The sequence below is a fragment of the Netta rufina genome, assembly GCF_964035555.1.
Source record: "Netta rufina genome assembly, chromosome: 8".
Taxonomy (NCBI): Eukaryota; Metazoa; Chordata; class Aves; order Anseriformes; family Anatidae; genus Netta; species Netta rufina.
In genome coordinates, this window is record NC_140131.1 from 5886912 (window position 1) to 5906508 (window position 19597).

Genomic DNA, 19597 nt, shown 5'->3' on the forward strand with positions numbered 1-19597 from the left:
TTCAAGAAAGGAAAGAACCTGCAGTCTTGTATGCTGTTCTTGCAGCACCTCCATTAGACAAGAGGTTCAGCTGCTTAGTTAGGAAGCTCTGGACTTACCTGGGCACAGGTATGTTGTTCACCCACAAATAAGAAGGAAAAATTTCTCCCCAAACTTCCACCAAGGAAACAATGGAAACTGTGTTATTTAACCTGCAGTGGATAAAGCATTGGTAATTAGGCATCCAGATTTGTGTCTGCACAGGTTGTAATTGCACCAGGGATTAGCTGTGGGTAGTAATCCTCGCATGTAGTTAGCTAAGTGCCTGTCGGCCTAAGTAACTTACTTCCAGCAAGCTGAGCAGCAGGCTTTAAGTCCACTACTAATGTTCGGTGCACAAACAATTGTTGAAAATGCAAATACCTACCTTTTTAAAAATCACAGAGTACGTAAAACCAAAATAAACTCATTTTTTGGTTCTGTGGAGCAGAAGTAATCTGTGTCTTCACAATACTAAGTGTGTTGTAGTCTTAAGTCAGTTTGCTTTTCTAGTACTGATATCAGCAGTTTATAATGTAAGCACAGTCCTGAATTTGCTGGCCTGAAGGTGCTGGCTTCCCCTTTCTGATTTCTGTGGTCAAGGCTGCCTGCTCCTGATGTACCTTAACTTTCTTCACAATAGATTGGATAAGTTTAGGAACATGTTTACTGAGTCTAAAAAGAGAAATTGAATGTGAGAGACTGTAATTAAAGCATCACAGCTCAGGGGCAGTCTGGATTTCAATAACTACTGCAGAACTTGTTAAATCTCTGCTGAGAGAGACAATGACCAGTGTTTTGTCAGCTGCTCAGGAATGCAGAGAATTTCAGCATGACTTTAAAAAAGGAAGCACTACCATCCCATCACAGCTGAAATGGGCATTTCATTCCTTCAACGGGCATGTCTATTGCTCCTCCTGAGTGGGCTGTGTAGGATGGTCAAGAGAGAGAGCAATGTACAGTTCCCGAGTCTTCTGATCGTGTTACCAGTTCTCTCCCGGACCAGTTTTTGCATCCAGTTAGAAATTGTGTCCTGCAGATAAGGAGCTGGAAGTGAATTCAATTTTCCCTTCTTTTGTAACAGATACAGTGAAAGGCTGTATTTGTTGGTGCTTTGGTAGGCTAATTTCCCATACCATAATTTATTCAGTTTAATTATAGCACGGAGATAAAGCACTGCATGGTAACTTGTGCACATAAGAAAGGACACACTTAGACCAGTCTCTTAACATTGGGCCAGGGTGAGAGCCAGGAATTCTGCAAGAATCTCACAACAGGGACAACCTTGTTACTGCGGGTATCTTCTGCTGTAACTGAAAATAACTGTATTTGTGTTATATGAGACAGCAAGGTCTTCTCAAACATATTCTTGTGTGTTTTTGCCTTTTTCCCTTTTCCATGTGTTTCCTTGTTCCCAAAAAGGGCTTTATGCAGACATGCACAGCATTTATGAAACCCATAAATCTCTGCTTATGTGGCACTGAGTTGTCTGCACTTGGAGGATGTTCTTTTAACCTGAGCATGCTTCAGTGACTCACAGGTCCCACATCTTTAGATCTAATAGCTGTGTACTTATATCTCACACCTATTTTTGCTGTGTACTTTGCAAGATCAATTTGCTTTCCTCTTTAAACTTGCTGGTCCCTGCAGGTGATGCTGGTCCCAGCTCCTCTACAGCTTTGTTAAATACACCTTTAAGTTGCTGAGCTTTAAGCAAGTTAGGAATCTTTATGGATGTGGGTGCCTGTCTTTCTAATGTAGTATTTGAATATTCTGCTTTTTCAGATGTTTTAAGAAAAAGCAGTAGAGCTGTGTTCACTGACAGCAGCAGAGACTGAGTTATGCCTTAATTTTCACATGATAGCCCCATTCCTGTAACTTTTTTTTTTTTTTTTCTTTACTTCTTCCCCAGATTTCCTACTCATTTCAGTGATGAGCTTCATTTTTCACTTGTCTGATAGTCAGCAGGAAGACTTCTGCTGGCTCAAGTGAGTTTTGGACTAATAATTCCAGCTTCCACTTGTCCACTGTATATCTCAGAATTAATTCTGGATTTTCAGTCTTGAGAGACAATATGCCAGATAAAAATTGAGCAAACTGGGTAATATTTCTTAAATTAATGAGGGAGGCAACAGTAAGCAGAATCTTGCCCAGCTGTAAGCCACATGTCCTTCCCCTGGTAGCTCACAGCCTCCAGGTTTTCATGCTGTATATCATCTCTCAGCCCCTCAGGGTAGGAACTTTTCATTTAACTGCTTTCTGGCAAAGCTCCAGGCACATGTGTGATTCTCTGTAAAAAGCAGCAGTGCTCAGAAGCAAGTGGTCCTTTTCTTGGAGGATCCAAGTGCAGAAAAATTTCCGAATCCGCTCTTTGCAATAACCTGCACAATAGCGCTCATATCACCTGAGAGCTATTGGCAGAAAGCAGAACTTCAAGCAGACTAAAGCTGGCCTGATCCTTCTAGCAGATCCACCTGGTGATGAGCCAGCTGAAGTGGGGAAAGCTGATTTAAAGCCACCTTACTCTGCACTGTGTTCCTGTATCTGTGCCCACAGGAATTAGAAAATGTGACCTTTCTGTTGACGGGGAAGTTGTCTCATGGTGTAGCGGTAAGGAGCATCCTGTCATCTCATTATTTCCTTCTGGATGCAGTAAAGGTGCCTGTGTTCTGCATCTAAGAGCCACGCTTCCAGTGCCATCTATGGGCATTTGACCATACTAATCCTCTTCAGGCCAGCTCTACACAGATCCTAGAGAGAGAGTTTTGCTTGGTGGTAATGTAGCACTAACTTTGTCTTCCTTTGCGGCATGATTAATACATGCTTTCATCCAAGGTAGGAATTCAGTTTGTTGCCTTCACTAACAGGTTAGGCACACAGCGGTGTAATGTTCCTCAGTCAGTTCAGAGGGAAACCAAACCCAAAGGATCAGATTTTGCCATATATTCTCCCTGAGAAACTCACCAGTTTAAATGGGGTTAAAGTTCATGCTGTTGCATTTGTGCTTGAAGAAGGAATATTTGTCTAATACAATTATCCATGATTATTTCAGCGTGTGGTGGAAAGAAGCATGGCTAGCCTGAAATTCCTGGCATTTTTATAAAAGGTAACTGTAACTTGAATACACTTGCCATGGTGGAGGAATCTACAATTATTTCCAAAAAATGGAAAGAAAATTACTATAGATTTAACAAATGAAAGTCCTTCATAAATAAGATAAGGTAGCACAGCAATGGTATCTTCTGGGTTTTACATGATGTTTAATTACTGGACAGCTGGAGGGATTAATGCTTGTGCATTATGCCCTGGCTCTCAGAAATTAAACATGTACAGCTGCCACTTTATCAGTGCTTAAAGTATTAGAGCTCCTTCAAAAGCAGCAGTAATTGCAGAAAAATCCCCATTGTTACATTGGAAAAATCTCAACCCATAATCATATTTGTCCTGAGTTCCTTCAAAACAAACTAGCAAGCAAAAAGAGCTTGGTAGTTACCTTTAATTGCATTCTTACAGGCAAAGTGAAGGTAGTTTCATTGTTAATGCAATGGGGGCTTGTTGTAATTAAATGGAAAATTCTGTATCAACTTAAGGTTAAGGGTAAGACAGTCATCATAAACGGCAAGAATTAAACGTGAAAGCCATGGCCTGTCCTGTGTCAGGGCTCTATCTGCAGTAGGTTAGGGCAAAATGGCTTTGTTTCCCCTGATGCTGACTCTTTAGTTCAGGTGTAGGAAGGAAGAGACACATGCAGTGTTCTGCAAATGGAGTGTCCCAGTACTGAGTGGTGTCTCGCTCACCACAGCAGGCTTTGGTGGTCGCCTATGCACATTTGCACACTGCTGATCCCTCAGTTTCAGATAAATTGTCCGTATCAGTATGTTCTATGAATAATTTATCCTTTAACACATGCTAGAAGGAAGCACAGCACATAAAATAAGACAATTCAGAATGTACTACTTCTACAATGTTTCCCTGCAAAGGTACACTGGGGAAAAAAGAGGAGATGCAAAGAGAACAAACTGCGAACACTCTCAGACATGGGTACTCCTACATATCCCAAATGACAGTTTTTTACAGAGTTGTGGAAGAGTGGTATGAAATACATGTTTTTATTAAGAATAAATAAATAAACGTAATGGTTAGCTAAAACCAAAGCTTAGTGCTATATGTGCACACACAAAAGCTTTTTCCTGCTATTCTTTCAGGTCATTAGATGGAGAAGTTGTCTCTGATCCTTCTTTCCTATCTCATAAGTCATACTGTCAAAGGAGCAAAATTTGGCCTGTAGTTGATGTTTATCTTCTGGGCAGATGTTTAGTTGATGTTTATCTTCTATCTATCTTTCAACAGTTAGGGCTCTTGGAGTTGAAATAGCCAAGAAATTGCATCTCTTATTGCCAGATATGATTGTATTTTATGTCCCTAAAGTGCTTTCTTCATAAGAATAGAGCTATAATTCTGAGCTTATTCATCCAAAAAGCAGGAATTTGTTTAGTTTTATTAAGGGAAATCTCCTGTAACTGTCAGTGCCAACAATTGTGTTATGATGGCAGCAGATACGTGGGTAGAAGTTCCATCCTTCAGTGGCCATGGGTACATATGTTTCACTAATTAAGCAGTGCTTAACAGTTATGCTTCCTGAGCATATGATTTTAAAACTGAATCAGAATCAGCTAGCTTGAACTCAGTACAATCCTACGCAGGAGAGGGTCATGTAGTGTTTGATGGGGAGGGGGGTTGTGAGTCATGTTAATGGATAAAACAGCCTTAGAAATTTAACTTCATAGCTGAAATACACCATTTCCAAACAGGGGAAGATAAAATGGTTGGATTGGTTTTGCTTACATTTTGCAAAGAAGTTTGTTTCTTTGATAAAATGTAACTGGGAGGCTTAGCTCTCAATAAAATGCACTTAACTCTATTTCTTTTTTCCAGAAAGTTTAAAAAAAATGCTTGTGCAGTACAATTGATTCACCATCTCAGCTGAAATTCAGCAAAGTACTGCCTCCGTTTCAAAGCAGTAGAAATGGAAGGGCGAATCCTAATGTCCCAGAGATCTCAATAGTATTAAAGTGAGTGCAGTTAGCACGGCACTTACACTTTTAACTGCTGTGAGTGTCACTCAGTGCTTAAATTTTCCATATGAGTAGAAAATCTAAAGCATTTTTTCTAAACAAGATTGCCATATTTGGGTGAGATTGTGGGTCTGTTATTTGGGTCCACTACTTACATCAAATAATAACTGTGCCCCTGGTATGACCGAAGTAGAAATCATTAGGAGATGGTTGTTCCTAAAGAGGCTGTCGGTCTCTCCCCTTCCCCAAACCACCTCCGTGGTCTTGTCTTTGTAGACCTGGTCTATGTGGTCTGTGCTTATATTCATAACCTTCAGTCTGGCTATGCTGAATTCTGCTGCTTGTCTCGGTGTATCCTCTATGCTGCTTCTTTTAAGTACTCATCTCTTCACATCAGATGTCTTGCAAACTGTTTTATTTCAGAGGCATCGTTTTGGTTGTTATTGCACCTACATTCAAACTCATTTGGGATCTCTGATCCTGGAGAAATGTGAGAGCCAGTTGGGTAAGCTGGGGACATGAGATGTTACAGAAGGGTTTGTGACAACTCCTTTGTTTGTGCTCTGGAAGAGTTAACAGTGCCATGTGCTAAATGCAGTGAATATTTAAGGCTAATGGGGAAGCAACTGCAATAAGAAGAAATATCTCCTCTTGCAGAGAATTCCCGTTAAGCAAACTAAATCAGTGGAAGTGGAGATTTTATGGGGCTGTGACCTCATTGCTTCTAATGTGAGCACTGCTTTGTCCCTCATTACTCAGCTGAATTAAAACCTGCGAGCCCTCAGTTGCTGTCACTGCCAGATCAGGCTGAAGCCAGGCTTCTCTGTGTACCAGCTCTGCCTTACCTGTTTGGCCCACTGGTTCAGAAACATATCCTCAGGGTGGCTAGTGTGGCTTTGCTCTGCTCTGTCCTTGACATATCTGTCAATGATTCCATCAACTAACTGGCTTGTACCTAAGAATTGGGATTTTTTCCCCTGCGAGTGCTTTTGATATAGGCACAGTTATGATGATGTGAGAGTAGCTGTGCAAGCATAAGTAGTGCGTGGAGCTTTACAGTGTCACTTGCTGCTCCTTCCTCCCTTATCTGCATTCAATAAAGCAAAGTATGGTGCATTGTAACAAACTCCCAGGCTCCCCTTCCTAGGTGTGGCAGTGTAAAAGCCCTGTTTTTCCAACTGCTTCAACTGCTGCCATCTCTCTGACTGGGAATGTATGGGTAAGGAGGTGGTGACAGGCCAGCAACATAGCTGTGTGCCTTTTAACTTCAGAGTGTAGCTTTTAAGGTTCTGGTGCAATCCTTTTCCTGAGCTGGACGTAAGAAACCAGAAAGCAATGGGTAAAACAGGCAGGTATGAGAGGACAGTGCATGTCTGTGTGAGCACAGAGTGAAGTGCCCAATGGACAGAAGGTGAAATGTATGGAGTGAGCCAGTCCTAGGAAAGTGTCCGAGGTCTGAACTCGGCAATGACAAAATGAACCGCAGATCATGCAGAAAGGCTTGTGCAGGCAACCCTTACAGCCACAGGGCGTCTGACTGAATCCTAGAGGCGTGCAGACACGGTAATGTGGGGTTTTTGTGTGTACTGTCACGGGATCAAGGCAGTGGCAGCAGTGCCCTGTTCTGCTTGCTGGATACTACAGATATTCCTCAGAAATACGGACTTTGTATGATAATATCAGAGCAGCTGCTAGTTTCATGGATGTTACTAGATGTTTCTGAGGGATTTGCCAAATCGGTGTTAATTTGTAAAATTGCTTTTTTAATAAATAAGTTGTGTCTGAGGGAATAGGGGTGAGCGTGTCCCATACAGGTTCCAGTTTTCAGAGTCAGAACAGAAACCCACTAAACGCATCCCAGCATTATTTTTTTTCTATTTAAATTTTGGCAAGTACAAAACATCTCCAATCTGATTCAGCTGCTTATATTTCAATCAGAATATAAGAGAGTAACGATAGGTCATTATTCTTACAACATCCTTGTGGGGTGTCTGTGGTTTGAGCAAAAAGCTGCCAACCTTAGGCATTCTGACCATCCTTTTTTTTCTCCCGGCCCCAAAGCTGCTTTATTTTATGCCTCACTTGTTCTTACTTTGATGTTATTTTCAGTCTTTTAGCCAGAATAAAAATGATAAACTTCATAACACTTCCCCAGTATGGAGTGAAGTTGAGGAAGCTGCACGTATGAGTTTAGCAGTCTTATTGCTCACAAATAAAGACAAGAGAAATTCAGAGCATGCATATCTTTTGTACATAAGCTGCTTCTCTCCGTAAATTGTGGGGTCCTAATGAATTCTATTTTGAGAAAATTAAATCACTTGGAATGAATATATGATTGTCCAAAAATATATTCAAAAACAGTAAATACATTTTTGAACCAACCATTATTTATCAGCAGGGGCTTTGGCATCTGGTTGCTCCATTATAATTAACTAATACTATGCAAATACTGCTGCAGAGAGGGGGAAAATAACTCGTTTGTGTTGGAGGGGAGCAGTGTGGCAAAGGCAGCGAGTGCGTGCAAATATTAATTTGCAAGAGTGCGTGAAATGGCTCCTTAGCTCCATTAGTGATCTGAACAATATCAGGAATTACTATTCCTTCTGCAGTCTTCATCTATGTGGGCTTTTCGGTATCAATCACCATAGCAACAACCACCGCTGGTAGTGAGACTGCAATTCAGCTGCATTATTCCCTCCATGGGAGGCCTGTCATTTTTTCAGAGCAATGCGCTTCAAGGTCATCTTCATTTACCTCTGTCTCTTCTGCTGCCCTTCCTGGAGGGCAGCTTTCGATGGGAAACTTGTCCTTCTAGGCATGAATCCACGCTTTAAAGACTGGTATTTGACCAAGGATCAGTATTAAATATTCGGGTATGTGGTAAGCATGCTGATTTTCTGCAGACGAAACAAAATATAGAGAGACAATTAAGCCTGAAAATAAATACTGAGTCAATAAAGCCCACACGATGGCTGCACTAGTAACTGGCCTGGGAGCCCCAACTTAATTCAGCCTGCCTGGACTCTGTGACCTCCTTATCTTCAGTCCCGCTCAGAGATTAATTTACGTGGGCTGCAGTGGCTGGATTTGCTCTCCACGCAGACTACCTGGGCAGATGGAGCTCAGGCATCCCACTCCTGCAGCCGTGAGGAGCTCAGATCCTAAACCTGGCAGCTCAGGGGTTTCAGAAGTCCCCCGGCCTCTCCTGCCAGTGTTCAAGCTGCGATAAATCAACAGCAGATCTCTGTTTCCCCAGTGCCAGTGTCAGTAGGTGCAAATCATCCTTTGCATTCTTCAGAGAATCCCTGCTCAGGTTTAGGCAAACAAGAAATATAAGCCACATGGTTTTTTTCAGTTGTCTTGGGGAGGGTGTCAGAAAACTGCAGCGTAATAATTCATCTCATTTTCTTCTCTTCAGTGTCAGTAATTGCTGTTATCCACTTCACCACAAATTTTACCAAGTAATTATCTTTCTCAAAGCCATTCATAAAGTTTCAAGTGGAACTGAGGTTTTGGATGAAAAATATTAATAAAATATCAGATTCTTACTGCAAATCTAAAAATCTTTGATTAAAGATTAGCAGGGGAAATGGTAATGGTCCAGTGTACATCATTCCCAGCTCTTACTAATGCTGGCTATAATGCTTATTTCACATTTTTATTTTTATCCAGATTCGAAGATCCTTGCTTTGTATAAATGTCTGTTGTAGAAAAATTATGTACAAACATGGGGGTTGGGTTTTGGTGTTTTTGTTTTGTTTGAAATTATGGTTCTTAAAGAGTACCCTTTATTTTTAGAGCATTTTACTTTTCTTTATAAACACGTAAAAAGCATGTGGTAGAATTATCTTAGCTTTTTGGTGCAGCACATGAGCCAAGGCTGTTGCTGCTACACCAGGCTACTCATTAAAGCCTCCAGTTAAATCCTGGCTCAGGGCAGAGGAAAACCAGTACCGAAACACTAACTCCACCACACAATCTTTCTTTTCTTCCTTCCAAGGACTGCTTCTGCTGCACTCTTCTCAAGAGATGTGACAAGATTGCAGTGAGGCAAAAATAGTGATGTTTGTGCTGTATGCATCAAGCCTTAGCACAAGGCAGAAATGAATGCAGAGCACCTCTGGTGTATATTGTCTACAGGCCACTGCCTGTTAGATGTGATATTTTGCTTCCTAAAAGTGTGAAGAATCTTAATGGGTTACAGTACCCTACAAAGCAGCTTTTGTAATTATGCTCGTATGCTGCTTTGAAACCAGTTGGTTAAATACTTCTTGACAAACACTTCTTCTTGACAATATTTCTACTGGGATCACTTCATATTTGCAGTAGTTTTTGCACCTGAGAGTAGGATGTTTATTAATTTCTTTGGCACTAAGTAAAGCAAGCTAATATTTGTTTCCTTTGTTTCACACCAGTAAGCTCACAATAGGACAGGTAGCAAAACCAGAGAATGCAAACAAATTGCTGGAGTCAAAAAAAAGATACCCTGGTGGTAATTTAATTATTATTCAAAGCATTTCTGTTGAAATGCTCTGGAGGCAGGGAAATGCTGTAGCGATAGGACTGTGCAGGTACCCTGACAGATTTATGAAAGGAGATGTGAAGCAAACTGTCCCCAGGACTTCATTCCCCCATGCTCATCTCTCCAGCTGCCCATGTAAGATAATTTGTAGTGCTGCTTTTTATTAGGTTTGCCAAACCGCACAGCAGAGGTCCCAGGGAGCGGGAGCGCGTTGGCTCTTGCATGGGTGCAGCGGGATTGTAAGCAGCTTTTCTCCTCTGTTGCCTGTTTGTGCCAGAGCCAGTCCCCGAGTGGCTGGAAGCTGCAGACTGCTTTATCCTTGCATGCCCCGTGGATTTTAGCTGTTAGAGAGGATAACAAAAGGGTGAGAGGAGCTGGGACAGTGTCTGCCTTCTGGGGGCCAGTAGGAGAGCCAGCTGCACACACAGACAGAGGTCTCTGCTCAAGGCAAGTGTGACCCCAAAGGAACTGTCCCATTTGAGCTGGCCTAAAGATGACTGTCAGGCCTATAAATGAAGAAAAGGGCATTTTCATTCCTTGAGTTGACCAGGAGGTGCCTGGAGCAGCCTTCTGTAGTGCTCCCATCTGGCATCACACCCCGAGGAGCCATCTCAGCAGCACTGTGTCTGCAGGTGGCCCTGGTGACAGCGCTGGGGGCTGCCTGGTGGCCTCCCTGGCACGGCACGGTGACAGCAGCCAGCCCCTTCCGAGCAGGGCAGCTTCCCTGAGAAAGTCCTCGCAAGAGGTTACAGAAGGTGAATTGCTTCTGCTTTCTTCTGACGGTGATTATCAGTAATTTTATACCTGGACTGGGATCTCTAGGTGCGGAGGAGGAGCTTTTGTGCAAACTTCCATTGTGTGTGTCCCACACGCGTTTATCCGTCCCTCATTTACCAGTACAGCAAATTTCTACAGAGAAACATGTACAGATGGGAGGAGGGGTGGAGGTGGGGCCAAGAAAACAACGAAGGAAAAGAGATGGGCTCATTACAGCTGGGGAGAAGGAAATGAATGCACATCTGCAGTGTGCAAATCATTATAACCTTGCCCAAAACGAGGGATCAAAGGGCTGTGGAAATTTTTGCTTGTTGGTATGTTTCTGAGATTGATCAAAATAATGCCAGAAAAACAATTCATTCTTCTCAGCCCTGATCTGTTACAGAAATTGAACGTAGACCTAGAAATACTGCTATTCCTCAGTTCCTTTTCTGAATAGATTGGTAAGATGAGAACTGTTACCTTAAATTTCCATTTGGCAGTTCCATATTATTCATCATCTGAAGAGATCGTTAGGTCCTACAGCTGTGTGCTGATCGCTGGGATTAACAGAGCATTTTATTTTGAGTTATTGGCTAAGGATAGGAAAGTATGCTGAATGAAGAAAAAGAGCAGAACTTGTGTGTGGGCTGCAGCACTTTAATGGTCTCAGTTCTGTCATGCAAAATGATTTTTTAAATGCTTTTCCACCAGACTGTGGTTGTATTTCGGGTCCTTATGAGAGGCATTCATCTCCTAACCAGATGCCCCGGTGAGGGCATCTCTCCAGCCCCAAAATACCCTCCTGAGTGCAGAAGGAGCCTGGGCAAACTGCCTGGACTGGCCAGCATTTGGTGGCTAACACAGGCGCTCCTTTGGTGGCCACGCTGTTGTGTGTAATTAGCGCTGTAAGGCTGGGCACACAGCAGCCTGCAGCTGAGATTCTCTGTACCATTTATCCCTGCTGGATGGAGCTTGGGCTGTAGCCAGTGCCTGGTGTCACACCAAGGAAGGCAAACCTTTTCTTCCTCTCATTAGTCAGGTTGTGCTCTGGCAGACGCGGGAACATCTGGAAAACCTGGGAGTAAACGGGACTGAGCGCAGGGCAGGAGGGGAGAAGCAGATATATCTTGTCATGCTCTGGTGTGAAAACACAGGCTGCTCAGTTTGACAGGCGGAGCCCAGCGAGTTCACAAGCTAGAACATAAATATCAGTGTACAACCCCGTAAATGAATGAGTTAAGACAACATACTCTTAATTGCTAGGTAAATAGTTGTGCTCCCAGGTATGAAGCAGGCGTATTTCAGTAGGGTACTGCTGGGTTCCTGCTGCTGGCTGTAAAGCTCACGTGTATCAGCTGCTTCACTGCAAGGCTGCTGCTGGGAGCTGTGCTGCCCCTTGCAGCTACCAGGACGTCTGAACTGGGGCTGGAACAGGGGCTCTGCAGGAGTGACCGTAAATAGCTCTGCTGTTGAAGACAAAATGTTATCCAAGTGCAATTAGAAAAAATATTTATTTTATTTATATTGCTTGTAGTTTATATAATGCATAACTTTCCTGTAGGTATCTGAAAGGGCAGAAGCAGAGATTTATTTATTTTTTTAACTAAAAGACTAAACTACACCTAATTAAGAGTACTTGAAGCAAATTTCTTCTAGGGTTCTGGTTCCCTCGTTTTCATTTGGTTGATGAAATAAAGTGAGGGCTAAGTGCAGGTTATTGGAGTACCTGAAATTTTAATTTAAGCAGGTTTCTCTGGTTCAGCTGTCCATCAGGCTTGCAGACAAGAGTGCTCCACTCAGTGCTCAGCTTCATATCTGACAAACGTCTCATTTGTATGTTAATGCTGAGTTGTGATTTCCAGGGAAGGCATTCAGTGTGTTGTAAAGGGCCTCACTGGCAGATTGCAGCTAAATTGATGCTCGACTCACTAAATATTTACCCTACACATCCCACTTAATATGTCCAAAACCAGGCACACTGTGAAATCCTCAAACCTGATTCTGTGCTCGTGACAGCCAGGAAGCTGGTGGTGTCAGCGCCGAGCACAGCGCAGTGCTGTGGGTCCCCCCCAGCGCCTGCCAGCACACCTCTGGCCCTTGCAGTCTGTCCACTCTGTCCACCTTGGTCCCCACACAACAGGGCTCGTGGGGCTGCTCCTGCCTCAGCACCAGGGCATGGCTGCAGCTGGCTCCCCATTTTTCCTGCCCCTTCTTCTGCAGGGCTGCCCACAGCCTAGAAGGGTGGTGGGGAGGTCGGACCGGGGCTGCAACTTGGGTCAGCGCGCTCCTGCTGCTGCTGCGGGGCAGCACAGAGGCAGGGAGCACTCCATGGCACAGCTGGGGCGATGTGCAGTGTGTTTTCACCTGCTCCTTGCCATGTGGTTTAGTTTAGGACAGCTGAGGTCATGCATTTGTGCCCTCTCCTGTCCCCTGTCTCAGACATTCGTAACGTACTAAAGCCAGCACGGTGGCGAGGGGGAGGTTGGAGGCCTTGCAGCTCACCTGCTTGTTTTTCTCCCCCAGCCTGTTCTCCCAACGAGTTCCAGTGCAGTAACAAGACATGCATCTCCATCATCTTTGTGTGCGACGGGGACAACGACTGCGGGGACGGCAGCGATGAACGAAAATGCTCCCCTCTGACCTGCAACCCCAACGAGTTCCAGTGCAACAACAGCATGTGCATCCCCGAGCTGTGGGTGTGCGACAACCAGCCGGACTGCGACGATCAGTCGGACGAATCCGTGGAGAAGTGCGGCTACGATGCCAAGGCCCTCAACACCTGCGCGGCTCACGAGTTCCAGTGTGGCAATGGCGAATGCATCCACCTCAACTGGAAGTGCGATGGGGACGAGGACTGCAAGGACAAGTCCGACGAGCAGGATTGCCGTGAGTGTGTGCAGGGTCTCGGGACCCTGCTGGGGGGGAGAGGGCAGCCAGAAGGCACCGTGGGCTGGGGTTTGAGGCAAGGCTTTGATGTGAGTTGTCTGAGCAGCAACTGTGTGCCTGACAAAGGAGCGTTTGTGTCCCAAATGGCATGGCTGGGTCCCTGTCTCAGCAGGGTCAGGTATACTCCACACTCTTTTTTTGTTGTTTTTTTTATTTCATGCAGAGAGGGGGTTGAAGGAGCTGTTCAGTGGTTCCGTGCTTCAGAGAAGATCTGTTTCACTAGAAAGGAAGGGAATGGAAAATGGGAGAAAATTTCAAAGCCCCCAGACTGCACAATGGGGTCACAACCTGGAGGTCAGAAGCCATAATGCCAAAGGGAATATATGATCAGCCGAAAAAAAATAGTTAATTTCCTGCCTCTGAAGTTAGAGTGTACTGAACAAGGCACTCAAGAGCAGTACCTCTGAAGAATCCAGTTTGAAATGCGCTTTGAGCTTGGCTTGTTACAGGCACAGAGCTAATAAATAATGGATTTCTTTTCAGCTGGCTTTATGCATTTAACATGGTGTTGTTGGTGTGCGTGGTATTTTGAATGTTTCATCCATTTTTAGTCACTAAACTGTTCAAGCTGGTCACTTATCTGAGGAGGGAGACAAGAAAATAAGAGCAAAATGTTTTGCTAAAATATTCATAATCACAAGATTGGAATTAAATAAAATATTTACATAGCTGTATCTATTCAGTAGCTTTGACATTGGGCCACCTCTGGGGAGGAAGGCAGCAGCCAGCTGCAGAAAGCAGACATTTTTACAAAGGTCCGTAAGAAAATGTTCCTCTTTTTCCAGCTCCTCCAAGAGAGGAAGGATCAGACTCTTTTCTGGGCAGAGGTAGACAGAAGCGAATTTGTTGGCTTCTTTAGCAATAGGAGGAGGTGGCAAGGTACAGTGTGTACACCACTGTGTACAGGACAGGAGAGCACCAGGGTGAGCTGTAGATAATCCTGGTGTGCCTCTAAAATTACCAAGGACAATTTTAAAAGGCAGAGCAGGAGAAGCACAGCTTATTTTGAGAGAGCAGCTTCAACTGAAGGATATAATTGCTGTTGACCCCTTCCTATCCAGGTATGGATGGAGCAGGTAGGATGGCTTCTCTTCAGCTGCAGGGAGGTGCCGTGGGAGCTGCCGTAGCTCCTGTCAGGAGGGACCCAGGCGGCGCTCCCAGTCACAGCAGTGGTGCCCTGGCAGGACGGCTGATGTCACACAGCCCAGGAGAGGGGAGGGGAGCTCCCTTCCGTTCCCAAGTGGTGCAAGAGGGGAGCAGCTCCAGATGGAACTTCTGATGGAATGTAGCTAAAATGGATTTTCAGGCCCTGTTGTTCAACTTGGAAGGAATTTTAATTCCCCAGCTTCTTTCCATGATCTGACAGACTCCAGCAAATGCCAGCTGAGCTCAGATTGCCGAGGCCTAGGAGCATGGCTGTGACAGCAGCCCTCAGTTACAGAGCAGCTTCACCAAGCAGCACCTCCAGGTTTGCCAAGGGCAGCTTCTGTGGGGCAGAGGACGCAGCTGGATGTGGCTGCAGCACGGCACAGTGCTGACAACCAGTGGAAGAAAGAGGAAATGTGGTTAGAGAGGGCAGAAGTGACTTGAGACCGTTATTTCCCTGACTAGGGGACACTCAGTGCTTGAAGTTTTGGTAGTTTTTTTGTTTTGTTTTTTGTTTTTTCCCCAGTGAGTCTCAGTGCAGCACACGATGCAGCTTACCTACCCAGGAGAAATGGGCATGGGAGCTGCTTGTGCTGCCTTCAGCAGGAAGCCAGGAGGCTGTGTGAGCCAAAGCCCTGTGTTTAGTTACTGACATGCTCCTCTGTACAGGGTTGACTGCTTTACACCTGTGCAAATTAGGAATCACCCCAGTGATTCCTAACTGCGAGGCATAACCCTGCTACTGCTTGCTCTGTGGGTAGGGGATCTCTCAGTTAGCAGCCAGCAGAGAGCCTGTGGCACTGAGTGCAACTGTAGCTGGTGGGTCAACCAGGTCAGAGTCCAAACTAAGGTTGTTTCCCCATCCTATCCAAAGCTGTTGCTTGGGTGCACACGCCTGTGGTAAAAAAGTGGTATTTGAGCACTCTGGAAACACAAAGTCACCATTTGTCTGTTGGAGTGAAGAGTGTAGGGATTGACCTTTATTATTTTTTAACTCCCTTCCAGAAATTGTCTTTTAGATCTGTAGTGCATCGCACACGGGGAGTCACACTGCTTGACACTGCTCCATCCCCGTAGCAGCAGGAATGGCACAGATACTGCTGGGCCTCCCTCGGTTAAACCTGAGGGTGCCAGCACTGTGGTAGCCTCTTCTCTTGCAAAAGGGGATCATTCGGTTTTTGCGCTGTATAGAACGGAGGGATGGGAGCTTTAAAAAACATGTCATGAGGCCATCACCAGTTATTTGTTGTAATTATTTTGGGGTGATAAATGAGTGGAGCAGGAATGAAGGGTGACAGTTGGTGAACAGGTTTTGGCAGCAAAACCAGCAAATAAATAGGAGTGAAGGAGACATTTCAGGGAAGCTGTGTGAGAATGCTGAGTGGTTATTTTTTTGCCCCAGTATGTATATTCAAAAATACATACATGCCTGTATTAAATGAACGTTAGGTTTGATTTATTAGTTTCCAAATCTGGAATGGTTATATTTTAAAATATTCTCTGCAACTCAGGTTAGAGTATCCAGGGGGGAGAATAAATAATGCTTACAGCTGACAGCTAGAAAACAGATCCCTTAAGACCTGACCTCACACTTTCGTGCCTCCGTCCCCCAATCTATAAAACAGGGTTGATGCATTTTGCAAATGCTGGGGTTCTCTTGAGCTTAAGTTAACTTTTGGGAAAAAAAAAAAAAAAGGGAGGGGAGCAGAAGACAGAAGAAACAGAGGCTCAGACTTGGAATCTGGAATGTATCTGCTGAATTTGAGCAATACGGCTTTGTGCCCAGTACTTGCAAATGAAAAGTGTGTCTGAGTGTGCCTGTTAATTTAGCAGGGCTTTGGTAAATTGTTTTGTATGTGATTTACAGAGCTGAGAAGATGGCTATAAAACTGCTGAGATTCCATAATAAAATAAACCCCCCAAAATAGCAGAGCAGTTTTCTGAACATCTTGTGCAGATGAACAGCCCAGCTCCTGTCTGTCCTTGGGATGTAGCCCATGGTGCTCAGCTGGGTTTGTGTCCCAGCTTCAGGATAACGAGGTTCCTGGCCCTCTCGCCTCAAACTCATGTTCTCCAGGCCAGGTATAGACATAGCATTCTCCCTTCTCCTGCTGAAAAATGCACCAAAAGATAGAAATGCTGTATATCTATTTCAATATCTTTGTGATCAGTAAGAGCTGTCACTGTATCTGCTCTTTTTGAATGTTGATTAGGAGGCTCAAGGGCCATTTCTCAAAGATCTGAACTTCCACAGCCTTCCTGGAGTGAAATGAGCCTTAAAGCCAAGTCTGTTTTCCAGTTTTCTGTCACTTCTTGAAGCAAGAGCCTTTTGCAGAAATGTTTAAAAGTCCCACATCTGTGCTTTGCAGTCCCTTTAGCAACTGAGCTGGGACTGTGCAGTCATTTTTCTCTGTCTTGTGGTGTTAGTGCATCATTATGTTTGCAGTTCCTGCAAAGTTCTTAGTTTGTTGTAGAATTAGAAACCTTTCTATTCTTAGCATCTGGCTATAACTGCTTTCTAGAAGAGCTTTGAGGACAATTAGTAGGATTTATAACAGCTGCCTTCCAAATCTGTAGTCACATCTTGCAGGTGTACTTCATAAACTGGAGACCTGCTCCTGCTTCAGGAAAGACAAGGCCCCCATTGGCTTTAATTACATGTGGCACATCTGTGGGGAGCTAAAACCTACAGTCAGAAATGGAGGACCATCCCGTCCTGTCTTCATATGTAGAAGTTGCTCCAGAAAGGGTGAAGTAAACTGGTTTTCATGTTGGAAGGTGAAGAACATAATTGTGGTAAGGGAATTTTAGGTAAGACAGCAGGAAAAGCTTTGCAATGGCCAAGGTTTAATTTGGAAGAGGTTGGGGTTGTGTATGGGGGAGGTGGTCTCTCCGTCAGAAGGGCTTCCTCCAGGCAAGTGGTCGCACACTGCAGGACCAGTTCAAGCAGCAGTGCCTCTGCCTCCCTGCAGGACCTCTCAGAGCCACTTCCAGATCTGGGGTCTGTGCTTCTCCCAGACCACAGCTTCATTTCCTCCTGTCCTTCATTGTTCTCCATTTAGAGCAACAGCTCCCAAACGCTTGGAGCTGCTGTCCCAGATGTCCCACTGAGGTTTCCCATTTCTGAGTTTGGGTTTATTATCTGGAATGTGGGGACACAGCTGGTCCCATAATTGTGCTTACTGCTTGGGATTTTTTTCTTGCTTTGCAGCTTTTTATGAATATAGTCCATATGGCTTTCCTCTCCAAGGAGCAGTGCTGTTTCCTAACCTTTCTCCTGTGAATAGTGTGTATTTCTTTGGCAGGATGTCCCCCTTCCTCCACCAACCCTCCAGTTGCCGCTCTCCCCGTCTCATGCCCTTCAATGCCTGTAGATGCCCTAGAGCTCAGTCCCCTGCAGCAGTTGTGAATCTGGATCCTGCACCCTATGCATGCTGTCACCAACAATGCTGAGCCTTTGTGCATACCAATGGTTGTGGTATTGGCGCCAGCCCTCTGCATGTCTATGGCTCTTTGGGGTTAGCTGAAAGTAGTAGTTTTTGCATTAGAACCAGTTTGTCAAATTGTTGAGGGAAGCGTGCCACGTAGCGCTCACCTCCCGGGCAGTACCATCAGCGCTGACCTCCTCCAGCTAGTCAGAGGCAGTGATTTTCTGTCATATGGCACCAGGCTGCAATCAGCAAGATGGAAAGGCTAGAATCAAGAGCTCTCTGGGGTGTGCTGCCTTAATAGGATTTTAAGAAAACATCTGGAAGACAGTCTCGGTAGAAATAAGCCATGAACGTGTCCCAGGAATGAGGAGCCTGTTTTCAGCAGTGAACCCTTCACTGGCCAGCCACTGCTGGTACCCTTGTCAGTGCAAGTCAGATCCCATCTAGGAAAGTTTAGTGTAACCTTGAAGAGGGAAACACCACTGCTTTTAGCATGATCAATGCAGCAGCCTGATTTACCTTTTCCACAATGTTTCTGTTCATCACATCTGTTTTGAGTCTGTAAGAATCTAAAAAGGGCAAGTGAGCTTCAGGCTTGAAGTCTGGCCTGACCCTGTGGAGACGTTTTCAGCCTGTAACCCCAAGAAACACCAAGCCACAGGGCAGCAGAGCTCTTCTGCTTTCCAGTGCTCTGTGGTTAGCTCATGGGCATTCAGTAACCCCAGTGACTGTGTCTGTGTTGCTAGCTACATCCCTGGTGTGACTACGTGTAGTGGGTTTACGTGGCAAGGTTTTGGTAGCAGGGGGCCATAGGGGTGGTTTCTGTGAGAAGGATCTAGAAGCTACCCCATGTTTGGGAAGGGCCCCACTGCTGACCAGAGCTGAGCCAATAAGCGATGTTGTTTTGCACCTCTGTGAGAGCGTATTTGAGACAGGGAAAAAAACGCTGCGCCACACAGCAGCTGGGAGAGTGAGAGGAGTGAGGAACAGCCTTGCAGGCGCCAAGGTCAGTGAAGAAGGAGGGGGAGAGGTGCTCCAGGCACCGGAGCAGAAGTCCCCTGCAGCCTGTGGTGAGGCCCATGGTGAAGCAGGATGTCCCCCTGCAGCCCATGGAGTACCACGGTGGAGCAGGGTTCCACGCTGCAGCCCGTGGAGGAGACCACGGTGGAGCAGGTGGCCCTGCACCGACAGAAGCTGCCGCCTGTGGAAGACCCCTGCCGGAGCAGATTCCGGGCCAGACCTGTAGCCCGTGGAGAGGAGCCCACGCAGGAGTAGGTGACCTGGCAGGAGCTGCTGCCCGTAGGGGAGCCAGGTTGGAGCAGTTTTCTCCTGAGGGATGGACCCCGTGGTACGGACCCATATCTGGAGCAGTTCTGGAAGAGCTGCTGCCTGTGGGAAGCCCACGCCGGATCAGTTCATCAAGGACTGCATCCCGTGGGTGGGACCCCACAGCACAGGGGACGAGAGTGACCGAGAAGGAGCGGCAGAGAAGAAGTGCTGTAGACTGACCATAACCCCCATTCCCCCGTTCCCCTGCGCCGCTCGGGGGGAGGAGGTGAAAGAGGGTGGATGGGGGGGAAGGTGCTTTTGGTTTCTTTCCTTTGTTTCTCACTTCTCTAGCTTGTTAGTAATAAGCAATAAATCTTACTGTCTCCCTATGCCGAGTCTGTTTTGCCCGTTACAATAATTACTGTGTGATC

General features: G+C 45.3%; 1 protein-coding gene across 1 annotated transcript in view; it reads left to right on the forward strand.

The window, feature by feature from the left end:
* Nucleotides 1-19597, forward strand: part of LRP8 (LDL receptor related protein 8) — a gene marked incomplete at both ends in the record, with an annotated part of 164605 nt that overhangs the window by 128767 nt on the left and 16241 nt on the right. Inside the window, one exon of the mRNA XM_084290973.1 lies at nucleotides 12898-13260. Within this exon, the coding sequence (XP_084147099.1) occupies nucleotides 12898-13260 (363 nt within the window). The remainder of the gene's footprint in view (nucleotides 1-12897; nucleotides 13261-19597) is intronic.